Source organism: Anabrus simplex, chromosome 1 (genome assembly GCF_040414725.1).
Source record: "Anabrus simplex isolate iqAnaSimp1 chromosome 1, ASM4041472v1, whole genome shotgun sequence".
Taxonomy (NCBI): Eukaryota; Metazoa; Arthropoda; class Insecta; order Orthoptera; family Tettigoniidae; genus Anabrus; species Anabrus simplex.
The window spans coordinates 1498414671-1498440425 of NC_090265.1; the positions used below are offsets into that span (position 1 = coordinate 1498414671).

The following is a 25755-nucleotide window of genomic DNA, read 5'->3' on the forward strand; positions in this document are numbered from 1 at the left end:
ATACTGTACATATGATGGCCTCATTTTAATATTAAGAAACCACTAGCGTATTTTACTATGTGTAACTAGTCTATTGTTATTTCGTCTAAGATAGGACCTTATAAGTGTTTCTTAATGTACTCTCCCTTCTTACATATTATGTTCATAATTTCCAACCAGACGTCTGGTTTAATTTTGAGGTGCTTTGATATGACTGATGATGCCCCACAGGGGGGGGGGGGGCGAAACATATCTCCATTTTAACGATGTTTAACTAAAAATGTTAATATCCTGTAATGTATTGAATAGGTTGGAGTCCAATAAATTCTCTTATATTATTAGTCAGAACTACCCACAAAATTCTACCAGATTTCCCTCATAGCCAACACTGCCAAGCTATAGTAGAAATTGGTACAAATATCCCATTGATAACCCCAATCCCTCGACCCAGATGGAATTTACAGAAAGCTGATTGGAACGCCTTCTCTGAAAACTTCGATAAATGTCTGGGCTGGATCCCACCATCTGTTGATGATCATAACAGATTTGTTGAAGCCGTTATCAGTACAGCAAAAAAGCATATACCCAGAGGATATCGTAAAGAATATATTCCAGGCAGGGGCGAGAAATGCGAAGAATTCTATAACGATTTTCAAAGTAGTGGTGACGGAGAAATAGCAGATGAACTGATACATCATCGTGTGACTACAACCAATATTAAACAGGAATTCAAAAAGCTAAAAGCAACAGCTGGCTCTATGGCAGAATATTCACACGACATCACCCCCAAAGAGGTTGCAGCAGCAATAAAGGATATAAAACCTGGTAAAGCTCCTGGCATTGATGGCATACTGCCCGAGTTTCTCATCAAATCTGGAAAATATATGAGGACATGGTTAGCAAAGTTCTTCACCTCAATGCTAAAAACAGCATATATACCTCAAGAGTGAAACACGCCATTTAATTGCTCTATTTAAACCCGGAAAACGTGCAGATCTTGTGCAAAGCTACCGTCCAATTGCATTGCTTAGTGTGATATATAAACTCTTGGAATGAGTATTGTTTAATAGGACTGGCCAAACAATACTTTTGGTGATCCCTGTAGAACAAGCTGGCTTTTGTCCCAATCGAATTTGCGCAGATCAAGTTTTGGCACTCACGTCACATACTGAAGCAGGTTTTCAGAAGAAGATGCAAACAACTGTGGCTTTCATTGATTTATCAGCAGCCTATGACACCGTCTGGCAGCAAGGCCTACTCTACAAGCTGATGAAGATCATTCCATGCCAACAAGTTACAAAGTTTACTGATAATATGATTGGAAACAGAGGATTTCAGGTCATTATGGGAAACAAAACCAGTAGCCAGAAATTCCTCCAAAATGGCCTCCCTCAAGGTTCTGTTCTAGCCCCACTGCTCTTCAGCCTTTACATTGCTGATATGCCAGAAACTGTCAGCAGAAAATTTTCACTTTGAACCCATGGAAGAAACTCTTAACATCTGATTTGTCTGTGCTTGCAGAGTATTTTAAAAAATGGAGGTCAAATTCATCAAAAACAGAGGTGACTTGCTTCTATCTCAACAACAGACAATCCAATAGGACTCTGGAAGTCTACATTGATGGTCCACAACTTACCCACAGTAAGGAACCGACACATCTGGGAGTCACACTAGACAGGACCCTGTTGTTTAAATCTCACCTCACAAAAACTGCTGCGAAACTGAGAACAAGAAACAACATCATACAAAAGCTTTGTGGAACCACATGAGGATCATCCACCACAACTCTGCGGACCTTTGCGTTGAGCTTGGTATACTGTGCACCAGTATGGTTGAACAGCGCCCATACTAACAAAGTTGATGTCCAACTTAATAGTACTATGAGCATTATTACAGGAACAATCAGGTCTACTCCCACCATCTGGCTGCCTGTCCTAAGTAACATACCACCCCCTAACCTGCGAAGGAAAGTAGCTTTGATCAGAGAATACAACAAGATCCTAGTGAAATCTGGACTACCGGTACACTCTGAAATCTCAGACCTCAGAATCAACCGACTCCGTTCGAGACATCCACCTCTTGCAACTGACGTCAATCACATTGGGTTCAACATCACCGATTCCTGGAGGGGAGAATGGATGCAAAATGCTCCACCTACATGCCAGGCAATGCCATGCATCAATAAGATAGTTCCAGGGTATAATCAACCTCGCAAGGTATGGTCAATGCTCAACGGCCTCAGGACGGGAAACGGGAGATGTGGGGATTCACTTTTTAAATGGCGAATGCTGTCCTCACTGGTATGCGACTGTGGTGCACCGCGACAAACTATTGAACACATTAGGGAGGACTGCAGCATCAGAGCAGATTTCTTGTTAGCAATCCCAAAATGTATTGAGTACATACACGGTCTAGATGTTTGTTTGTAGTTTAATTCATTGATTATTGTTGTTCATTTTTAATAACATACGTCATACGCTAAATAAATAAATAAATAAATATACAACCAACAGTTACGACTGCTACAAATAATGTTACTCCAGTAAAAAGTAAAAGTTGATCACTCAGGGAAAATTCACGCGGCTAAACTTTCAGCCACTGACCTATAAAGGGTTAAAAGTGCATTTATTCTATATCACTATATAGTTTTTACCCCAAGAGATAATTTAATTTACATTCTGTCTATTATACAAGAATAAAAATACATAGTATATATATTTCAACAATTGCAACAGCAAGCAAAATATAAGAAATTGAATTACATAAACAGAAGGAACATAATTTACTATTTTATTTCGTTGTACAGAGTTCTAATTCATATATATTTTATCCGAATGTATTGATTAAAATGACAATTATATTTAAAGTTGTTTACAAGATAAAAATTACCAATTTAATTTTCACTGATTCAGTGTCTGTAATACGAAGATGGCACTGGCAATAAATTATAAGTAATAAAAAGACAAGTCAGGGCAAACGTAAATGGTACGGCATTATTTTATCGTTTTCTAATAAAATTTCAAATGATTGCCTGTTGTTTCCAGTGATTCTCCTTCTCGCGAGCATAGTTCGCTCATCAACATAGTTCCAAGTGCTCTCCGCTCGGGGGGGGGGGGGAAACCCGCTCGAGTCAAGAACCTTCGAACGAATACGAGCGAGTGAAAAATATAAATTGCAGTGCTCTATTCCATTCTAAAATGCTAGCCAGATAACTTTGATCCACTATGAACGCCGTGCCAAACATAAACGGTTGTTTGTTTACCTTGAATCCTGGTCTCCATTTTAGTATCACATACCCTTCTGATTCCGATGTACTCTCATCCCTGAATCTCGTTTTCTGTAATGCCAGTATGCCGATGTTATATTCTTTCATGGCATCTAGAACTTGCTGTTTTGTTTAGCCACTTTGACCAGGGTCTGTATGTTAATGGTGCCCAATTTTTGGTTTGATCTTTTGTGACTAAATTATTATGGATGTTGAGGTATTGGAGAGCTCCGCCTCTCCCTTCGCACATGTTGCAGGCTCCCCAAAACCCGACAGCTTGCTTGCGTCAACCAAAGTCAATGGGGGATCTGCTTCCTGGGGTATAGTAGTGATTAACACATACTCCATGGTTACTTCACAAGCTGAAGTACTGCGTTGGGTTACTGCACTGCCAGTAGCGGGATTACAACTGAGGCAGTGAGCCCCACAGGATATATTTAGACCACCCCACTCGGATCAGACACCTTTTGCAGCTGCTCCGCTGGAGTACAGATGCTGCAGTTGTGCCTTTTCCAATACCTGCGCTGTACCGAAGCCCATCTTCTCCGCCGTAATGCCACTGAGGTCTTCTATTCAGTTTATGTGTCATTCCCTATACAAACGTTTCAACGGACCTCCTAAGAGAGAATTCGTCTGCCTGCAGGCATTGGTTCTCCCTTAATATGTTGAGTTTGGTACTGGCCGCCCAACACTCAGCCAGCCAGTCGCAGGCAGTACCGTGTACTGTCACATAAGGTAGCAGGATATCCCTAACCAGACTAACTTCTTAATACCATTAATCAATTCAAAATATAAAAAAGTGTGATTTGACAGAATCTGATGATGCTCGTTCCAGAACATATCATTCTATTTTAATTAAGTTGTTTCTTTTTTAGGTATAATCCATTGTGAAATATTTTATTTCTCATGTATTTTCTGAAGTTTATTAAATCCTCAATTAATTTTGACAGAGTGAAGAATGTAACAGTTATAGATTATATTCCTGATGACATTTAACAGGTTTATCATGATTTTTCATCACTTCTCAACTCTGTGATGCAAGTGAAAATGTGATACAGGAAATGGCAAACATAATATCGGACTAGCATTTGGTGACTGTAATGATAAAATAGATTATTTTTGTTGCTGTAGTACACAAGATATGATCAGAAATGTATATACATTTTAATTTAGTACTAAAAAGCAATTTGCAAAACATCATCATCTTCTTCTAAGCATTTATCCTAGTAGTGTCGGGTCTATTTGATGGATCAAGGAATGTTATTTCCCATGATTGGAATCATCATTACACTGTACTGTACTGTACGTGGAGTGGAGCCGGCGTTAATAATTGTTTTGGCCTTCCAATTGGTCAAGTTCTACTGACTTTAAGGTGGTAGGCAGTATTGGAGATGGTGTGAGGTGCTGCGTGCATGATGTGGCATTATCACATTTTCTCATTTATTGGGGGGATGCCAATATTCCTCAGAATAGTGATGTTTGTAATGTGGTCATGGCAAGAGATTTTCTCAATTTCCTGTCTTATTATTACTCTTTATTTCCATTACTGTCCTTATAACCAGATCCAGATTTCTTCAATACCATATTAAATATAGTTTCTATTAGATAAACATTAGACCGACTCAGATTTTTAGAGTTTGTCACACTTTCTCTTCCATTTTTTCTCTTTATATGCATTTATATTAATTTCCTGTCAATAAAACAACAAATTTATGAAAATTATTTTAATATCATACACTGACATACTCCTAAAGTACCGGTATTCTTGTTTACAAGAATTAAAACGTAGACAGCATAAAACTCAAATTTGCCACCATTTTCTGTGTTGATATACACTAGATAGGGTTGCCAACTTCGTTGAAAATAAGAGAAAATCGTGCAGTGTGCCAGATGTGTTTTGATTAGTCACAGGGTGATTAATTGCATTGCACCTTGTGGAGTGCGAGGGATGCTAGAGGCCTGTTGACTGCTTTGCTGCCCTCTGCCCGTAGGCTCATTACAAGCCGGGCCTAACCAAGCCAGACCAATAATCTTTTCTCAAAGCCTAGTTCTGTAACTAGTTAGCTTCGCACAAGCCACTGTGACATCGTTCGAGACGCTCCACGTTGAATTTCTAACCTATTGTTCACAAAGGGTCTACAGAATCTTTTCCTAAATACAGGTTATCGCCTTGATATCCAAGTATTACTTTAATTTGCAATAAAAGAACTGAATTTAAAGGTTTTCAATTACGAGGGCTATGCCGAAACTTTTTAGCAGAGTGTGAGAAAAACATTTTATTTGTGAAACAACAATTACAACTTTTCAAAATACTCTCCATTAGCACATATACATTTTTCTATTCTCTGAAAACACTTAGAAAACATTTCAGTTCAAGCTTCTTTCGGGGTGTCACTTAGTGCACTCTCGTATGCTGCAATGGCCTCTTCATCTGACGAAAACCGCTGCCCACGTATTTCTTCCTTGGTCTTAGGGAACAGAAAGAGGTCACATGGGGCCAGGTCAGGTGAATACGGGGGATGAGGTAACACTTGCACTTTTTCCCTTTCCAAAACGTCCATTGTTCTGGCAGCCCTGTGTGCAGATCCATTGTCGTGATGCAGCAGAAGGTGCCCACTCTTGCATTTTGGGTGCTGTGACCTCCAAGTGGTGAGGAATTTGGGAAGACAGTCATTCACATACCATTCAGCATTGACTGTACGACGTGTGTCCAAGGTCACAGAGGCGAGATGGCCAATTTTCTTAAAAAAAAAAAAAAAAAAAAAAAAAAAAAGCCACCATCTTCTTTCCAGAGTTCCGACTTCGTCGAACTTATGTGGGTGGTTCCTCCCCTGGAAAGCACCACACAGAAGACTGTCTCTTTGTTTCAGGGTCATAATGGTAGACCCATGTTTCATCACCTGTGACGATCTTGTAGGTGTCTTCGGACTGCCCTCCAGTGAATTTTTCTAGCATGAAATGACACCAGTCCACTCTCTCCTCCTTTTGGCTTTCTGTCAGGGAATGTGGCACCCAACGGCCACATCTCTTGGTAAGGCCTAAATAATCGTGAACGATGGTCTGCGCAGCTCTTGACCCAATATTTAACGTCCCTTCAATGTCACAAAATGCAAGATGTGGATCTGCTTTGATCATTTCCCTCACAGCATCAATGTTTTCTTGAGTCACAGCTGTTGCTGGGCGACTGGGATGAGGTTCATATTCAAGTGATTGCAGACCCCTTGAAAACTCGCGAAACCAATTTCCAACTGTGGCTCTAGAAGGGGCAGCCTCACCAAAAACGCGCAGCAAAGAATAATGGCATTCTTTGGCACTTAATTTCTTTTTATAATCATAAAAAATCCTTGCTTGAAAATCGCGGCGCGACAGATCCATCTTGCACAGTGCCTGAATCAGCACTACCTGTGCCTTCTTCTCCCGCTGTGGAGAAACTACCGCTAGGAGGGGTTGCGTGCGCATGTTCCAAGGTCACAAAACATCGCTCTTTCAAATGAAAATAATCCCATTGTCCTCAGAATTACGGTTTACGCGCTGCTAAAAACTTTTGGCATAACCTTCGTATTACGAAATGTGAAATGAAACGGCGTAAAAGTCAAATTTTTATTTTCATCTCGTAACCCTACAGCATGGTTGCAACATTTTAATACCGGTATGTATTGTATGAGCTACTGTATATGGTTAGCACGTGCTGGCCTTTGGTTCAAGGGGTCTCGATTGGGTCGAGGATTTTAAATTTCTTTGGTTAATTCCAATGGTTCGGGAGCTGTCTGCCGAATTAAACATTCCAATTCATCTTAGGTAGGGCCGCATTTTCAAATGCGCATAGATCGCCTATCACACGTCAACTCGAAAGATCAGCAACCTCCTCCGGAAGCAATGCGCCATTATTGTTTTTATAATAATAATAATAATAATAATAATAATAATAATAATAATAATAATAATAATAATAATAATAAAATATGGCAAAATAAATCGGGTCCAGCAATTCAAATATCTCGGTGAAATAATTCAGGAAAATGGAATAGAAACAAAAGCCAACGAAGTTAGATGCCAAAAAATGGAAACTGCATATAGACTCACCCAAAATATCTATAACAAAAAGTGTCTCTCCAAGCATGCAAAACTAAGACACTATAATACAGTAATAAAACCAGAATGCCTCTATGGATCAGAGACACTAATTTTGAACAGGAAAACTGATCTAGAAAATATTCAGAAAAAGGAACGCAAGATCATTAGAAAAATTTTAGGCCCAAAACTCGTAGATGAACAGTACCGCCTTAAGAGGGAAACAGGAAATCAAACAATTTTCTAACATTCACAGTGACATCAGAAAACGCAGATTAAGATTCTTTGGACATATAAAAAGGATGAACCCAGATAGACTTACCAAGCAAATAGTTGAATTTTATGAAAACCGAAGTAAAGCCAAAACGGACACAATAAAATGGATTGGCGAAATTAAAACAGATCTCAAACTGGCAGGAATTACACCTGAAGACATCCAAAGCCGGGTTATCTTCAGAGCCAAAGTTCATAAGTGGCAAGTTGACCAAGAGGAGGAACCAAGGAAGAAAACCGGAACAACATGGTCTCAAGAGAGAAAAGAAGCACACAGCAAACGAATGAAGGAAGTGTGGGCACAAAGAAAGGCAAATGCCTGTCTCTAAGTACTTTGCGTAGTCCTAATGGGCTCATTCACAAATAATAATAATAATAATAATAATAATAATAATAATAATAATAATAATAATAATAATAATAATAATAATAATATTTACATAACAAAAAAAACGTTCCAATACAGTACCCGTATTTTATTATTTTGCTTTCCCCCTATTTTTTATGTTGCCCGCATTTAGTTTTCCCGCATCCGTTGTCATTTCCCCCCTGCCCCCTGAAAAACGATACATCAAGGTTTTACTGTATATGTTATGATCACCCCTGAAATTAAATACACAAAGTTACATCTTGATGAGTGCTCATTTTTTTCACTTAACAATGGGAACACTTTTCGTGATTGTATAAAATAAGGAATTTAAGCAGAATATGCCTCCCGAAAAGACTGATAATATAGTTTCTTAGTTGAAATCATTACGAACACCACAATTCCACGAGTTTCAGAACTACCGCCAATGTTACACACACACACAAACAAAGCCTTTCAGCTGCTACGAAGCATGACGCAGTTACTAAAGTTGTTTTATATAAATTCACAGCCTGCTACTTTTCACGGATTTTTGTTCAAAATCGCGGCCTGCTACATGTTTGGGAACATCTCACTGAATGAAGTAGCAGTTGAGGTAGAATAGATGACAAAAGCATGGTGATAATCGATAATGTGATTATCGATACATTTACCGGTCGAATTTCAAACACTGCATCTCGTCAACATCAACTACAATCAGAAAGTGAAACCAAGCGCGGATATTCAAAATCCGTACAATAATGTTGTTCATCCGTACAACTGCAAAACACACTCAAAATCTGTACATTTCATGGAAAAACCGGAATACTTGATAGTGATGCCATCCGTTTAATAAGCCATGGCATACCTAACTTGTTCGTATCGATTGTGTTGCAGCTATACCAAACTGAGGATACATGACTGGAATTTCATTGTTATTTGTGAGAATTGTTGTGTTTGTTTATAGGTTGCATTACATTATTATTACTATTATTATTTTACTAGTGGCTTTACGTCGCACCGACACAGATAAGTCTTGTGACAACGATGGAAGAGGAAAGGCCTAGGAGTTGGAAGGAAGCGGCCGTGGCCTTAATTAAGGTACAGCCCCAGCATTTGCCTGATGTGAAAATGGGAAACCACAGAAAACCATATTCAGGGCTGCCAACGCTGGAATTCGAACCCACTATATCCCGGATGCAAGCTCACAGCCGTGCGTCCCTAACCGCCCGGTGGTACATTACATTAAAAACAATGTTGACTCGGACTGTGATGTGAGCAATGGTGAATATATGGACTAGCTTGGGTCACTAAAGTTAAATTCCTTTCATGAATCTATATCTGTGATATGCTCAATAATCAGATCTGTCAGATTTCAATCACTGCTAAAGGAGGTGTGCTAAGAAGGAGTACTTGAGCAATAGCAAAATCACTCCCAGAAATAAGTCACTGTAGCTTTTCCAGACATATTAGGAAGTAAAGTATCTTCAAATAGAATATTTTGAGTGTTGCAATTGATGCTTTCACGGCCCATACTTATAGACATGATACTATATAGGCTTTTGTGCTTGTGCCGTGTCAAGAAAATAAGGTGCTTAGGAAGTCTTTCTCGTGGACAGTCGAGATTTCCTTCTGATGACGCAGAGCACAGTTCTCTGCGAAACGTAAAGAATTTCACCTTATTTTCTTGATACGGCATAAGCCCAAAAGCCTATACATTATCATGTCTAGAATATTTTGAGCTTTGCATAGGCAAATATTAGTTCTCTTTGCTATCCTGATTTTACATTATTCTATACTAATGTTCAGCAAAAACAAAATTACTTTTGAAAAGTAAGAGGATCTAATGAGTCATAACCAGGGACTGGAAAAATGAGCATTTAATAAAAATACATCAAAATAAGCACTTATAGCATTTTTTATTCTAAAATTTAAGATTTAAGGACATGACACAATACTACTCAAATCTACAAGAAAATTAACTGTTCAAGTGATCTCTCTTCGAAAACTCTGTAACTCTTGGTTTTTGAGCTTTTCCAATTGGACGTTTGCTTTTGCAAATACTTCAATTGTTCTTTATGAGGAGTGGTCTTTGGAAATTTTCTAGCATTTGCAGCTGTCCAATCGTTCCATAACAGAAGTCCATTTTGTTTGAGATTGACTTGGACCAGTGCCAGCGGTAGAATTTTCGCATTGCTTCGTCACGTGCTTCTGAATCTTAAAGCAGGTTTTGCAATACTGTCCTCCTTTTCCCACGCAGCTCTATAATTACAAAATTTGCAAAACACATCAATGAATCTGTGGCATGTAATCTTTCATCTGAATGATGCAGAGCCCTCTCACGGGCATTTATAGCCATGTGCCCCATAACCTCAGCATTTAATGTACATTTATTTGTTTCATTTTGCACACGATGAAGTTCAAACAGGAATGAAGGGAAAAGGAAACAAACATTTTGCGTCTTGCCTCATGTAGACCTTGTTTACAGAAATAATCAATAAAAATATGTGTATGAAAACAGAAATGAAGGAACTTCTTCCTAGCACACCTCCTGAGGAAGTGATTGAAATCTGACAGAACTGATTATTGAGCATATCACAAATATAGAGAGCTGTTTTCATAGAAGACTTTGCAGAAACTTCATGAAAGGAATTTAACTTTAGTGACCTAAGCTAATCCTTATACTCACCATCACTCGTATCACAGCTAGAGTCAACATTGTTTTTAATGTAATGTACCTGTGAACAAATACAACAATTCTCACAAATAACAATAAAATTCCAGTCATGTATCCTCAGCTTGGTATAACTGCAACACAACTGATACAAACAAGTAAGACATGTCATGGCTTATTAATGGATGGTATAATATGTGTGTGATCATTGCAGGATAGCATGCTAATTGTAGCAATGTAAATTAATACAATGCATGACTTTAACTAAAATAGATATCACAGAAACTGATGAAGATAAAGACAGGTGACTGGTTAAACTTTGGTGAGAATATGAATTAGCTCAGCAATCTCCAGAAATTTACTTACGTTGCAAGAGGCTGTGTGATTTTACCGTGCACTTGCGTTTTGATATTCTGATGGAACAACATCATTAATTTTTAGGGCAAGTTAAATGGTTCATTGGGTAAAGGAATGTCAGTGTATGATATTTAAATACACTTCATAAAAATTATCTTGTTTTATTGACAGGAAATTAATAAACACATATCAAGAGGAAAAAAATGGAACAGAAAGTGCACCAAACTCTAAAAATCTGAGTCAGTCTAATGTTTATCTAATAGAAACTAAATTTAATATGGTATTGAAGAAATCTGGATCTGGTCATAAGGACAGTAATGGAAATAAAGAGTAATAATAAAAGTAACCCCATTTCAGGACCTATTTTTTTAAGATAAAGCCCTCAAATTCTGTGAGGAATTTCAAGAAGGGAAGCCTGGATTTAATGCTAGTGTTGGCTGGCTTGACAGGTGGAAGACGCGCTATGGAATCAGTTCTTAAAATATTTACGGCAAAAAAACAAAAAAAAAAAAAAAACAAAAAAAACTATCTGCTGATTTGAAAATGTTAATAAATTCAACAAAAATTTCCACAGAATAATTGAAAAGGAGGGTCTATCTAAGGATCAAGTTTACAACTAGGATGAATCTGGTCTGAATTTTGGAATGCTGCCTTCCAAAATGTTTGCATCCAGGGAAAAAAAAATTGGCCCCAGGCTGTAAAAGAAATACAGAGACAGTTACAATTTTGGCATGCAGCAATGCAACCATAAGCTCAAACCAGCGCCCGTTGGCAAATCGAAAAATCCTCAAGCATTTTAAAAACATTAAAAAAGTTGACTAATGGGATCGACACCTTTTATGACCTGCCTGTTGGTACAGGAATTAGTCAAATGCACGGATGAATGGAGCTATTTTTAAGGACTGGCTTTATAAGGGGTTTGTTCTTTCAGTAGAAAAGTTTCTAAAAGAGAAAAACCCTACCAAGAAAAGCACTTTTCATTCTCGACAATACCTTGTCCCATCCTGATGCAGAAAAGTTACGAACCAAAGATACAAGAGCCATGTTTTCTCCTCCTAATGAGACATTGGTGTGTTCATTAGAGTAATATGCAGTAAAATATTATGAGTTGTGAATAGCCAAAAAACTCAACATTCTCTAAGTGTACATTAGGTGGAGTTTTCGGGACTCTACTGTAGATGCTAAATTCACATTCTGATTCAAAATTTGCATGTTGTCACATTTTTATTTTAGTGACAGAGTTTCTCCACACCTTACAACTACATATATATATATTTTAAAAAAACTGCAGTTATCACAAATGCTAAATTATCCCGTCCCTAGTCATGCCTAAACCTTAAATGATAAATTAACAATATTTTCACATGTGAATATACATACAGGCCTTTTTAGTTGGTTTATTCTTCTGAGATGCGTCAGGAGTAGAAAGTACAGTCCTCTGTCTGAAATGGACAGTAATATAAGACATTACATTTTTACAGAATACATTTAGAGAAAAATATGAGTGATTTCTTCCAATTTGATATGATTTAGCCAATAAAGTGGAATAACATAAGAGATCACATAAAAATAATATATATTTATATATAGTAGAACACATGCATGAGAGGAATGTTCAAATGATTATATTCTAAAGTTTGAAAAAAAAAAAAACAATTAACATTTCCCTTTTCAATGTTTAATCACCATTATTTCATTTGTTTTACCAGTTTCAAAGGCACAGGGTATTAGTTGTTGTCCTTTTATTAATAAGATAGACTGAAGCGAGGAGGGAACAGCATAGGATTCGAATGCAGGAATACTGGGCGAAAGTTAAAGCTCAAGCACAAGGAAAAGGACAGCTGAAAAAACATGGTCTGTAGATGGCTGAAACAACAGCAAGAAGAAGAAGAAGAAGACGACATATTCGAGTCCAGTTGAGGTCACTGGCTCTTGAGAGCCTCTGAATGGGGCAACTCCATTTTTTTTTCCTATTGGTTTTACATCACACCGACACAGAGAGGTCTTATGGCGACAATGGGACAGGAAAGGCCTAGGAATGGGAAGGAAGCGGCCATAGCCTTAATTAAGGTACAGCCCCAGCATTTGCCTGGTGTGAAAATGGGAAACCACGGAAAACCATTTTCAGAGCTGCCGACAGTAGGGTTCGAACCCACTATCTCCCGGATGCAAGCTCACAGCTGCGCGCTCCTAACCGCACAGCCAACTCGCCCGGTACTCCATTTGTTGGCTTCCAGCACCTTACAGATTTCCTGAAGGACAAAATTACAATAACTCAGTGTGTCTTTAAAATCTATAGCAATTGAATGTATGTAAAATATATATACAGTAGAACCCCGCTCAACCGAAACCCGGCTTAACAAAAATGCTCTGGCAAAATTGTATTTTAATATTTTGTTTTTACCCTCTCGTTCTTAGCCGTCAATACTAGTAATTCTCTTGCTATATGTGCTGAGAGCTACTTGGCAAACCGTATTTTTATATTATGACTTATGCCAGAATGCACGTGTAGCATAAAACAAAACAGTTTCTTACCCTCTAGTTAGTTCCATAATACATTTTTCTTGAACAAGCAGGAATTATTATTACTGTATTATTATAATAATAATATTACTGTATTATTAGTCATGAAGATTATGCAGACGACTCCGACCTTGACAATAGCATGTCTGAGAATTGAGTTACAGCAGATGATTGCAGATAAGATTGATTTTGAATTTTTATTAAAATACAGTACCACATGCTTTAATTACAGTACTGTAATAAAATTACTCTATACAGTATTCAGTTCAGTAGTAACAAAAAAAATGTTTAATTATTTCAGGTTGCTTTGCGCTTTGTTGAACAAAGTAATGAATCTACACCAGCTGATGTATTGTTGATTAAACGGTGGCGCGACAGTGCTGCACCAAGAAAATTCAGAAAAAAATCGCTGATTTTATACAATGAGTAACATTATGAAAATATTTTAATGTTAATGTACAGTATGTACCTTTGTTTAACAGAGTTTATACATTTTTATTTCAATATTTAACTTCCGAAAATATTTACCACGTGTCATCTGAAAAAACGCGTCAACCAAAGTGGCTCCGCCCCCTTTATTTAGGATAAACGGGGTTTTACTGTATATATACACACATTTTGTCATTAAAAAAATTATATCATTAAGCTTTCATTCTTTTTCATCATCATTAGCGATAGCCAATTCATTAAGTTGGTTACTTTTGAAAAAAAAAGTTATTAAGAGGTTAATGTAAAAAAAATGGAGTTCAATGGAGTTCACAAAGAGGTACAGTAACTGAAGAACTCAGCACTCACAGTGAAATCGACTTGTTTCTCAGGACTTTCTGATTAGAACTTTCAGTTAACCCGTCGGGTGCCATGTGCCACCATATGCTGTCACGCTGGTCTTCAAATTTGAGACGGCGACATCATATGGCGGCACACAGGTCTTGAAATCAGAGTTGGCATGATGCCACATGGCGGCACAGCAGAGTTTCAGCGATGCGCTATAGAAAATAAGCTGCGACATCTATGCGCGTAAAATTAGTACCAATATAAATGGTCCGTTATTGGACATTACAAATTTTCCAGCTAACTGAAGCGAGGAGGGAACAGCATAGGATTTGAATGTGGGAATACTGGGCAAAAGTTAAAGCTCAAGCACAAGGTAAAGGAAAAGGACAGCTGAAAAAACGTGGTCTGTAGATGGCCGAAAAGACAGCAAGAAGGAGAAGAAGAAGAAGAAGAAGGCAGATTCAAGTCTAGCTGAGGTCACTGGCTCTTGAGAGCCTTTGAATGGGACAACTATATTTGTTGGCTTCCAACACCTTATTAATAAAGTTGCTTAGTTTCAAAAAATGGTTATTAAGAGGTTATTAAAACTTTAATGAAAAAAAAAAAAAAAAAAAAGTGATGTTCAATGGAGGTCACAAAGAGGTACGGTAGCTGAAGAACTCAACACTCACAGCTAACTGGAAAATTTATAATGTCCAATAACGGACCATTTATATTGGTATTATAAATTTACTCATTCGGGACAAATGTTTCAGGTTTCCTATGGGAATCAACATCTGTATCATAAAATTAGTACTACGAGAAGAGTGAACTACAGGGTCTATTCCAGTTGTGTATTGCTACTGTGTGCCACTGTATGGAGCCACAGTATTCTTCCAAAATCATTGACTGGCCAGTGGTCATTCTCACAAGTGAAAGCGCGCCAGGCATTGTTTATTCCTCATTTACGTGCAAATTATCATTCAGTTTGTATAGTTGTGCAAAAATATAAAGAAATGGAAGATATTGGTAATATTCTTGTTGGAAATGGTACGCGACTTACCAAGAAGAGAATTAGTGAAGTGGATAATTGTGAATTACTGATGGAATCTGATGGAGAGGGAGATGCAAGTGTTGATGACAGTGAATATAACGCTAGTGATGATGAGTGCAGTGGCAGCATGACGGATGTATCGAGTGATGCAGAATACGATATCTATTAGCTTGATCATGATGGCACTAATGGTCCGTATTGACTTAATTACAATGCAATAATTACTATATATGCATTTGATGGTTAGTATATCCTGTATACTAGATTTTGAATTGTACTGACAAGGCGGTCCCTGACGTAATTAATAACAGCGGAAGATGATGGTGGTACTGATAGTGATATTATATGTATTTGCTGGTGCAAATGGTGTACACAATCATGTGAATAATGTTGACTGGGGTCCTTGTGTAGGGGCACACAAAGGTATTCCATTTACAAGCCAGGAGCATCTAAAACTTCAAACTGATACTTCTTCAGCCACACTGTATGAATTTTACTGATTGTTTCCTAACAGATGGAATTCTTGATTTGATGGTACTACAAACCAATCTCAATGAAAATAAAACACTAGTATCTATGCATATTAAAGCGGTCTAGTCATTTCAAAGAGTGGGCCGATACTACAAAGGAGGAAAATAAAGTTTTTATAGGTTTGAGATTGTGGATGGGTCACGTAAGAATGCTTTCATTATCATATTAATGGAGCCAGTTTTGTGTATTAGCAATTAGCGTAGCCAGTAAGGCAATGCCAAGAAATTATTTTCAGTTACTTCTTCGATTCTGCCACTTTGCTCCTAACGAAGCTTTACCCAGGTGTTGATTTTAAAAAAGATTGTCATTGGGAAAATCACAGTAATGATGTTGTAAATAAAGGTTACAGATCTCTTCATATGGTTATGTGGGTATTTATGGGTTGAAGTAAGGATGTAAGCCGGCCCCGTGTTGTAGGGGTAGCGTGCCTGCCTCTTTCTTACCCGCAGGCCCCGGGTTCGATTCCCAGCCAGGTCAGGGATTTTTACCTGGATGAGGGTTGGTTCGAGGTCCACTCAGCCTACGTGATTAGAATTGAGGAGCTATCTGATGGTGAGATAGTGGCCCCGGAGTAGAAAGCCAAGAATAACGGCCAAGAGGATTCATTGTGCTGACCACACGGCACCTCGTAATTTGCAGACCTTCGGGCTGAGCAGTGGTTGCTTGGTAGGCCAAGGCCCTTTAGAGCTGTAGTGCTATGGGGTTAGGTTCGTGAGAATGTAAAGAGGAGGACATACAGGGTGCGGCAGAAATACTTGACAAATTTCAAATGTAAATAACTCGGCAACGCAACAAGCCATTCAAAGATTTATTGCACAGTTGGAAAGAGTAGTGCTTGCAATTTGCGTCACAAACACACTAGGTTTTGAAAATAATGTCATCTAAATGCCGACCGTCTTGTTCAATGCACCTCTGAAGCCTCTCCTTGAAGTTCCGCATGACTCGCTTGTTCATTTCTTTTGGTATTGCCTCAATTTCTTCACAGATGGCAGCTTTCAGGTCATGTAGTGTTCGTGGCTTACATCGGAAGACGCGATCCTTCAAATATCTCCAGAGATAGAAATCGCACGGGGTGAGGTCAGGGGAACGGGGTGGACATGGAATGTCACCCCGTAAGGAGATGAGACGTCCTGGAAACATTTCTCGGAGGAGACCCATCGGCGCCCTGGCTGTGTGTGAAGTGGCATCATCTTGTTGAAACCACACAGCAGGATTCCCTAAGTCAGTGAGTGTCGGCTGCAGGAAGTTGCGTAACACTCGAACCACTTTTTCTCAAACAGTTCACCCATAACAGAATGGTGTTCCTGCTAGGAACTTTCTCATGTCGACCTAAGCCAAAGTGTCTGCAAAACAAATCTCAATCACGAAACCTCGGTGTTCACCACTCCACACCATGCTAACGACTGGCTGGCTGACTGCCTAGCCTGGACAAGACGATGTATGTGTTCTCCAAGGCCGAGGCCAAGACCGCGCGCACCATGACAATAACACCCATTTGAAAGCTGTGGTCAGTACAACCTTTAGTTCGCTCCAATCTACTGTATGTGACATAAATGGCAAACCCTGCTCTTTTAAACTGCGCAACAAGATTATGAATGGCTTATTGCATTGCTGAGTTATGTCCGAAATTTGTCAGGTATTTCTGCCACACCCTGTATAAATCACCGGTAAGACCCCAACAGTATGGTTTCAGTGTATGGGGCCCTCATCAGGATTACTTGATTCAAGAACAAGAAGAGAGCAACGGAAAAGTGCACGGTTTATTCTGGGTGATTTCTGACAAAAATAGTAAAGTGTTGCAAACTTTGGGTTGGGGTGTCTTAGGAGTAAGGAAACAAGCTGTTCGAATGAGCAGTATATTCTGAGCTGTAGGTGGAGAGATGTTGGGAAATGGCAGTAGACAAACTGTCTCAGACTGGGCCTCAAGATGAATATGGCAGCTCATGTGGTGTCCCCAGGAAGTACATCTATCATCGTAAATTTCTCAGGTGCTATGAACAAGCAATTCTAAGTACATAACTGCACTGGAGCTGTACACATCACTTCACTGCATGCATATTCATTCATACACACATACATCAATGAATTGCAGGTGTAATGATCAATTCACTGCAGTCTTGAGATGTACGCATGAGTGATGTGTAAGAAGCAATTCTAAGTACATCACTGTACTGCCACTGTACACATAACTTCACTGTGGCTTCCAGAATACTTATGCGTGACGCACAAGAAACAATTCTAAGTACATCATTGCAGCTTCGGAAAGTTTGCATGCTATAAGTTGTATAAAGAAGTTCTACATACAAGAAAAGAAACTTTTCACACTGGAAAATATTGTAATGTATGTTAGCAAAGACCTAAATCGTTGATCATTAAATACTACCTGAGCTACAAACATAAAATTTTCAACTTCATATTTTTATTTTTGAAATAGGATATTATTTTGACATCATAAGTATTCGGGGCCCTACCAATAACCAGTAGTAAAGGATATTTGTACTTATCTCCCAAACACCCTGCATTACAGGAAACAAGGTGTCATTAAATAATAACAGGTCATTTCTTCAACCTACCTTCATGCAAGGAGATAGATATCCATAAATTTTATACTTTGAAACAGCAACATTAGAGTAAAACGGCCCTTAACAGACACGAATAGTAGACACTTCTTAACAGCGGACAGTATTCAAATCCCCAGCAGAATAACCTGGACTCTTATTGGGAAAATAACTTCCTATCGGACATTCCCAAGAACGGACGCAGACACCTGTTAAATGTCACTAAATAAAAATGTAACAGCTTTAAAAGTGTGAACAGTGCTTAGAAGCTTACAACAGCGAAACAAATAATCTACTGGACAGCCCCCTGAGAGTGTGCTATAAGTAATCACGTGGCTGCCTGCCTTTCCCCAGGCCACCATGCGTCAATTGTCTGCCTGGCAGAGATAAGATTTCTTATTGCTACTGTACTGGCGAATGAGTACCTACAGTGAGTGCATTGTTATTTTTGTCTTTACTGCACTTTGTACTGCAGTAAATTGCAAAAGATGTTTCAAAACTGCAAGTGCCTGAAAATCCAGGAAAAGTGTAGTACAGGTCCATAAACAAGAAAAATTAAGTGTTCGTTACCTAGCAGCCAAGTTCAATGTGGGGAAAACCCAAATCGGGGACATTATTAAAGGTACGAAGGATATCTTCAAGGCTTGGATGGATTACGATTGCATTTCCGGTAGTAAGCAACATACATACATACATACATACATACATACATACATACATACATACATACATACATACATACATACATACATATTCATTATAGACTCTTACGCCTTTCAGCGTTCAACCTGAAGTGTTTCCAAAAACGGAAGGCCTTGTTATTGATAGTCTGACCTACAGTTGGTTTAGTCATGCTATGGTCAACAACACTTCAATGTCTAGGCCTCTAATAAGGGAAGAGGCACTCTAAATAGTTAAGGAGTAGGTGTAACTAACTTTAAAACTTCTGTGGGATGGTTAGACAAGTTCCGTGCGAGACATAGCATTTCATACAAAACTGTATGTGACAAAGCTGGTGCGCTAGACAAAGTTGTAGTTGACGGTCAGAAAGGAAAACTGAGTGACATGGGTGGGAGCTATCTCGAAAAAGATGTTTTCAATAATTGTGACAAGTCAGGAATCTTTTTTCATGCGCTACCGGATTTTTAATTGTCAGGCTGAATGGCTCAGACGGTTGAGGCGCTGGCCTTCTGACTCCAACTTGGCAGGTTTGATCCCGATTCTGGTGGTATTTGAAGGTACTCAAATACGTCAGCCTCGTGTCAGTAGATTTACATAAAAGAACTCCTGTGGGACTAAATTCCTGTACCTCGGCATCTCCAAGAACCATAAAAGTAGTTAGTGGGAAGTGAAGCAAATAAAATTATTATTCGATTTTAAATTTTTCCTTTTACAATTTGCTTTACGTCACACCGACACAGATATGTCTTATGGCGATAAACTTGTGCCCTCATACCGAGGTGGTGCAGGTCTTATCAGGCACACCCCAATGGATGTGAGCAGCGTGTACCATTTGAACCATGTACCAGCCATCCTGCCATTCTTAAACGCCTGGCAATATTGGGAATCGAACCCGGGTCCTCGAGGACAGCAGCTAATAACATTAACCATTATGCTACTCTAATGGCAATGATGGGATAGAGAAGAGCTAGGAGGGAAGCGGCAATGGCCTTCGTTAAGATACAGCATCAGCATTTGCCTGGTGTGAAAATGGGAAACCATGGAAAACAATGTTTGGTACTGCAGACAGTGGGATATGAACCCACCATCTCCCAAATGCAAGTTCACAGCTAAGCGACCCTAACCGCATGGCCAACTCACTTGTTGCACTACCAGATAAGACAATGTGTTAATGAGAAAGAAATGTACGTGAGGGAAAATATGGAAAGAAAGACTGACAGGTTTATTGTGTGTTAATATGTTAGATGAGTTTGACAATCTCTTCATTATCACGAAGGGGAAGCAGCCATACAGCTTTAAGGGAATAGACATAAATTCACTTGGCATTGTGTGGCGGGCAAATCAGCATGCCTAGATATCATGACTGGCCGCCTTGTCAATTTTAACATCAAAATGCACAAGCAGAAGAGGAATGTGATTTTGTTTGTGGATAATCTAGCTTCACACCCAGATATCAAACTGGCGAACATTAATGCGCTTTTTCTCGCAATGAACACGACCTCAGCCGGACAACCACAGGAACAGGGCATAATTACTAACTTTAAGATGCTGTACAGGAGGAAGATTCTTAGGCACATTCTATCCAAAATGAATGATGCAGGACTGGCAGGTGAGCTGGCAAAAACAATTAGTGTGCTGGATACAGTGATGTAAGCAAAATCATCACTGAGGCACATCACGCCACAAACAGTGCGACACGGTTTTATGAAAGCCAAAGTTACACCGGGAGTAGATTTCGTTGTCAAAGTCACAAGTGATGATGGTGGGGAAGGGCTATTCGCTCAATTCGTGATAATGATTTGGCAGTCTGCACCGCGACTATGCACTCATTGATGAAATGTTGCAAACCAAAGACCCATCAACTAAAGTATGAGACCTCGTTGCTGCCACATTTGAGGAGAGGAAACTGTGGCAGGTGATGAAATAGGGCCCGGATTTTTAGGTTTTAACCTATTTTTTTCCTCGCTATTTAATTCACAGATTTTGATATATTTGTTCATTTCACACTTTCTGGAGCAGAATACGTGAATTTCATTGCACCTAAAAAAACCTAAATGAGGGGATGACACCTAAAATAACCTAAATAGCTGTTTTACCTTGTTCAAATAAAGAATGTTATTTTCACTGCATTGTAAAATCATTCCCACCGCAATTACAAGCAGTAGGACGGAGGTAGTTCATGTTACTACCCTTAAGTGCAGGACATCCCATGCTTCCCACTACATATGTGACATGTGGTGGCTCCTTGATGCATCTGATAGGTCAGGAGGAAAGTAAACAGTTTCGCCTCAAGTCGTCCATAGAGTACTGCTGGCAGAGTGTGTGCTGCCTGGTTCTTGCAGTATTTCTAACTGTAATTGCTGTATAGCGAAACAATGCCTAAATCACAGTTATTGAGAAAATGGATTGCTACAGATTGACACTTCACTACAGACGGTCGAGTAGTCTTCTGTCAGGTATGCTCCAAAGAAGTAAGTTTCCCGTAACTGATCTAAAACCTGCATTGCAATACCCTAGCTCGCTTACTGAAGAGTACTTAGGATTTGGATTCTTCATTTCAGGTTAAATGTGAGCAGAAATCCCATCTTGAGCAGCATAAATCTGCAGCTGCTCACATGGCTAGTGTCGCGAGGAGAAATAAGTCCAGCAACAACAGTAAGCAAATGTTTATTTCTTCCACAGTTGGCAAGCCTGAAGATACTTTAACTTTCGCCTATGTCAGGCGTTGGTGTCAGCAAACGTCCCATGGAATGTGCTAAGTAACCTGACCATGAAAACATTCTTAGGAGACATCGGCGGCCGCAGTATACCTAATGAATCCACTTTAAGGAAGAATTATTTGCATCCTGTTTACCAGAAGACATTAGATTAAATAAGAGAACATATAGGCAATCACTATATTTGGTGTTCTGTCGATGAAACATCTGACAGTTGCGGTCGCTTCATTGTGAATGTGGTAGTAGGTAAACTGGATCAAAATGAACCAGGTAACATTCATCTAATTCTTTGTAAAGAAATAAAACAAACTAACAACAGCACAATAGCCTGCACTGTGAGGGATGCTTTACGCATATTGTGGCCAGCAGAGAATCAAGATAGTAAGTTCGTTTTGTTAGTGACAGACAGTGCTGCCTACATGTTGAAGGCAGGGCAGGTTCTACAGTCCTTCTACCCGAGCATGCTACACGTTATGTGCTTGGCCCACGGCCTGCACCGCCTTGCGGAGGAGATTAGAAGCAACTTCTGTGACGTCAACAGCGTGGTTTCTTCAGGCAAGAAAGTTTTCCTCAAAGCCCCAACATGTATACAGGTGTTCAAAGAGAAACTACCAACAACACCTCTTCCACCTGAGCCGATACTTACCCGCTGGGGAACTTGGCTGTCTGCTGCCATTTGCTATGCTGAGCACCAAGAAGAAATTAAAAATGTTGTCAATGACTTGGATGAAAGAGAAGCTTCCTGCATCACAAAGGCCAAGAAATCGCTCGAGTGCCCGACCCTCGTCGCTTCCCTAGCATATATTAAGATACATTTTTGTTTTATACCAGAAGCTATTCTCCAGTTGGATGGTGCAACCTTACCACTCAAAGATTCCCTGGATATCACTGGCAGTGTTTTCAGAAGAGAAATACCTGGGCCATTGGGAGTAGCATGTTCTTCGAAGCTGCAGAAGATTCTTCAACGCAATCCTGGTTTTGAAGATATGAAAGTCATCAATTCAGTATTACAGGGTGAAAAGTATTCAGGAAAATTACCCCTACAACCTAACTCATTAGCATCTATGTACTACGCTCCAATGACGTCATGTCCTGTTGAAAGAAATTTTTCGTTATATAAGAATGTGTTGCGTGACAACAGGAAATAATTTACGCCAGACAATTTGGGTATGTACGTTGTTATTTACTGCAATGCCAAAAAATAACTTACAAAGGAAACAGTACAGTGTATTTTTATGAATATGACAATGTAAACTTTTGTGAAATAAGTACATAAATAAATTTTACAGAACTACGAAAACCAAAAAAACCTAAAATAACCTATTTTAAGAATTCAAAAAACCTAAAGTGAATGTTTATGCCACCTAAAAATCCGGGCCCTAGTGATGATATCAAAGATATTGGCAATCCCAAAGATGCAGAACAACAAACGACGAGACAGCCCCGGCATTTCAAAATGAGAAACAAGCTACTGAAAGAGTAAGAGATCTGAAGCGCTATATTTTGAATGAAGGTGATGCAGATGGATTACGAATTTCAAATGACCTTGAAATGAACACGTAGAAAGTAATTAAAATTGTCAGTGTCCAACACACCAAAACTGGAAAATTTCTTAAGTTAGCCTAGAGATTTTTATGGACATTATTTACTGTACTGCACATATTTGCACTATTGCAGAAGGCCTAGTGTTATAGTGAAATTTCCCTGTTTTGTATGTATGAACATTTAAAATAAGTGAGTGTAAATCCTGTGCAGTAAGTGGCTGTCAGCCTGCCCTCCCATTCCTGATCTGATAACATAAAAGAAAGCCATGCGAGTTGAAGCTGATTATGTGACTAGGTGGATTCAGGTCCAAAAACATTTTTGACTACAGGACTTTTTTTGGGGGAGGGAAGACTTCCAAAAATTTGAATTTTTCTTAATGACAGACACTTCTAAAAATGGACACCTTTTTGTCCACAAAGCCATTGGGAAGTTTGTTGTACATGCCACATGAGCAATTCTACAGTTTCCACCAAGATCCTGTACCTGTACACAAAGTGATGTTCATGCAGTAATAGATTTACAGACAGGTTGGTAATTCTCCAGCCATATCATCTAAGTGTTTGTAGAAAATATATACAGTAAGACATACAATGGTTGTAAGAACAAGTTCAGGATAAATTCTGAAAGACACTGTGATAGGCTTACAATAAGTGGTAAGTAATAACTTACCTCTTTTCATCTGAAGTTTTCTCATCCTCAAATTCCTCAGCATTCAAATGTCTACTTTTTGCAGTTTTTGCTGGTTTCTCTCTGGAAGAACATTTCTGTTTCTGTTTAAGATTTTCTTGGCTGCTGTCCAACCTTATTTGTGCACCACCTTCTTTATAATGTGTTGTATGGTTCTGCACCTTGTGATTTTGTATATCTTTTTCCTGAGTACTCACATTTTTCTCTTTACATATTGAGCTTTTTGTACTTTTGTCTCTCTTTCCAAGTAACTCTCCAGATTCACTTAACTTGTTTATAGATCGGCTTCTACTTCGAAGTCGTTCTTGAAGTTTTTCACAATGATCATCATCTTTACGAACAGAACTTTCTCCATGCTCAAAATTCTTATTCTGTGCTACAAACGTTTTTTGAGAATGGCTCCTGCTACTCAAGATTTTCTCATAATGCTGATTTTTCGCTTTTAGAACTAAGCTTTTTCTGCTTTCATGTCTCTTTCTACAACACTTCTGCTCATACTGTGAGCGACTTTCATTACGTTCCGTTCCTTCAACATTCTCCTGGCTCAACTCTATATCATCAGAATCCAAACTTTTACTATGCTCTTGTTCAGAAATCTGACCTTGCTTCGCCAAACTGCTGTTAGAATTACTTCTATTTCTAATGCTTTTCTCATAACCTTGCTTTATCTTTTTAGTTGTATTGGAATTTTCAGACGGCTCTTCATCCAATTTCATCTTTTGTTGTGAACGACTTCGACTCCTACACCTTATTTTAGAACTGTTATCAATTGGTTCCATGTTTTCATACCCTGAGCTTTTGCCAACATCCGTATCCATACTCTTCCCACTAACTTTTCTACGAGAACTGTTCATGATTTCAGAATTTTCCACAGCTCTTTCAGTATGTTGTACCACATTTGAGTTCTTCAAACTCTTATGAGCCTTGTCAGATTGTTTTTCTCCCTCTTTTGATTTACTTTCTGAATGGGTTCTACTTCTGTTTCTTCTTTCAGATTTTTTGACACCCACTTCCCTATCTGTACGACTTACATTTCTTTTGATTCTTTGGTCAGAACTATCTGCTCTACTTTCTTGTTTTCCTTCCCCGCTTAAATTTTCCCCCCTAGAATTTTCAACTACCTGTTCCATTTTTTCACTCATTGAGTTGGTCTTACTTTTACACTTTTCTTGTTCAGAATTGTCTCCCTCCAACTGTCTCTGTAAGATCTTTCCACTCTTTTTTCTTCTTTCTACATTTCTACTAGGCCCTTCCTTTTCTTTAGATACAATCCCCTTCCTATTTTCTTGAGTTGAAGTTTCTGAAATGCTTCTTGTCTTGTTAAGAGTCAACTTTTGCTTGGTATGTTCTTTGCTAGCAGATATGTCCAGAAGTTTCTTTGAGATTTCATCTCTGGCAGCACCCATAGATCTAGTAACTGGAAAAGTATTTTGACTTTCATTTGGTACACCTTTGTCTTCTTCATGGCCCTTGACTCCAACCTTCCTGAAAATAAAAAAAAAATAATTAAAAAATCCTATTAGAAATTCAGTTTTCTTATAGTGCTTTATGCTATTATCAAGACTAAGAGCAAACAAACTATATTTTAATAATGTATAGGATTTATTCTTGAGAGGAATGGGGAGATGTTCTGCCGATAGATGGGTAGTAGTCTGGTTCGGCAAACATTAATTCCTTCTTTAAAAGGAGATACAGTATGTGGTACAGACGAGACAAACAGCAAGAGGAGCAAATGGTGAGA

The 25755-nt window shown here is 38.8% G+C and overlaps 1 protein-coding gene across 3 annotated transcripts in view; it reads right to left on the minus strand.

Moving 5' to 3' along the window:
* LOC136858445 (titin homolog) overlaps positions 1-25755 on the minus strand; it is a 415865-nt gene that overhangs the window by 58604 nt on the left and 331506 nt on the right. For all 3 annotated transcript variants that reach the window (XM_067137993.2, XM_067137992.2, XM_068225556.1), the window contains 2 exons: positions 23997-25499; positions 12346-12407 (listed from right to left, as the gene is read on the minus strand). In XM_067137993.2, coding sequence (XP_066994094.2) covers positions 12346-12407; positions 23997-25499 — 1565 coding nt within the window. The remainder of the gene's footprint in view (positions 1-12345; positions 12408-23996; positions 25500-25755) is intronic.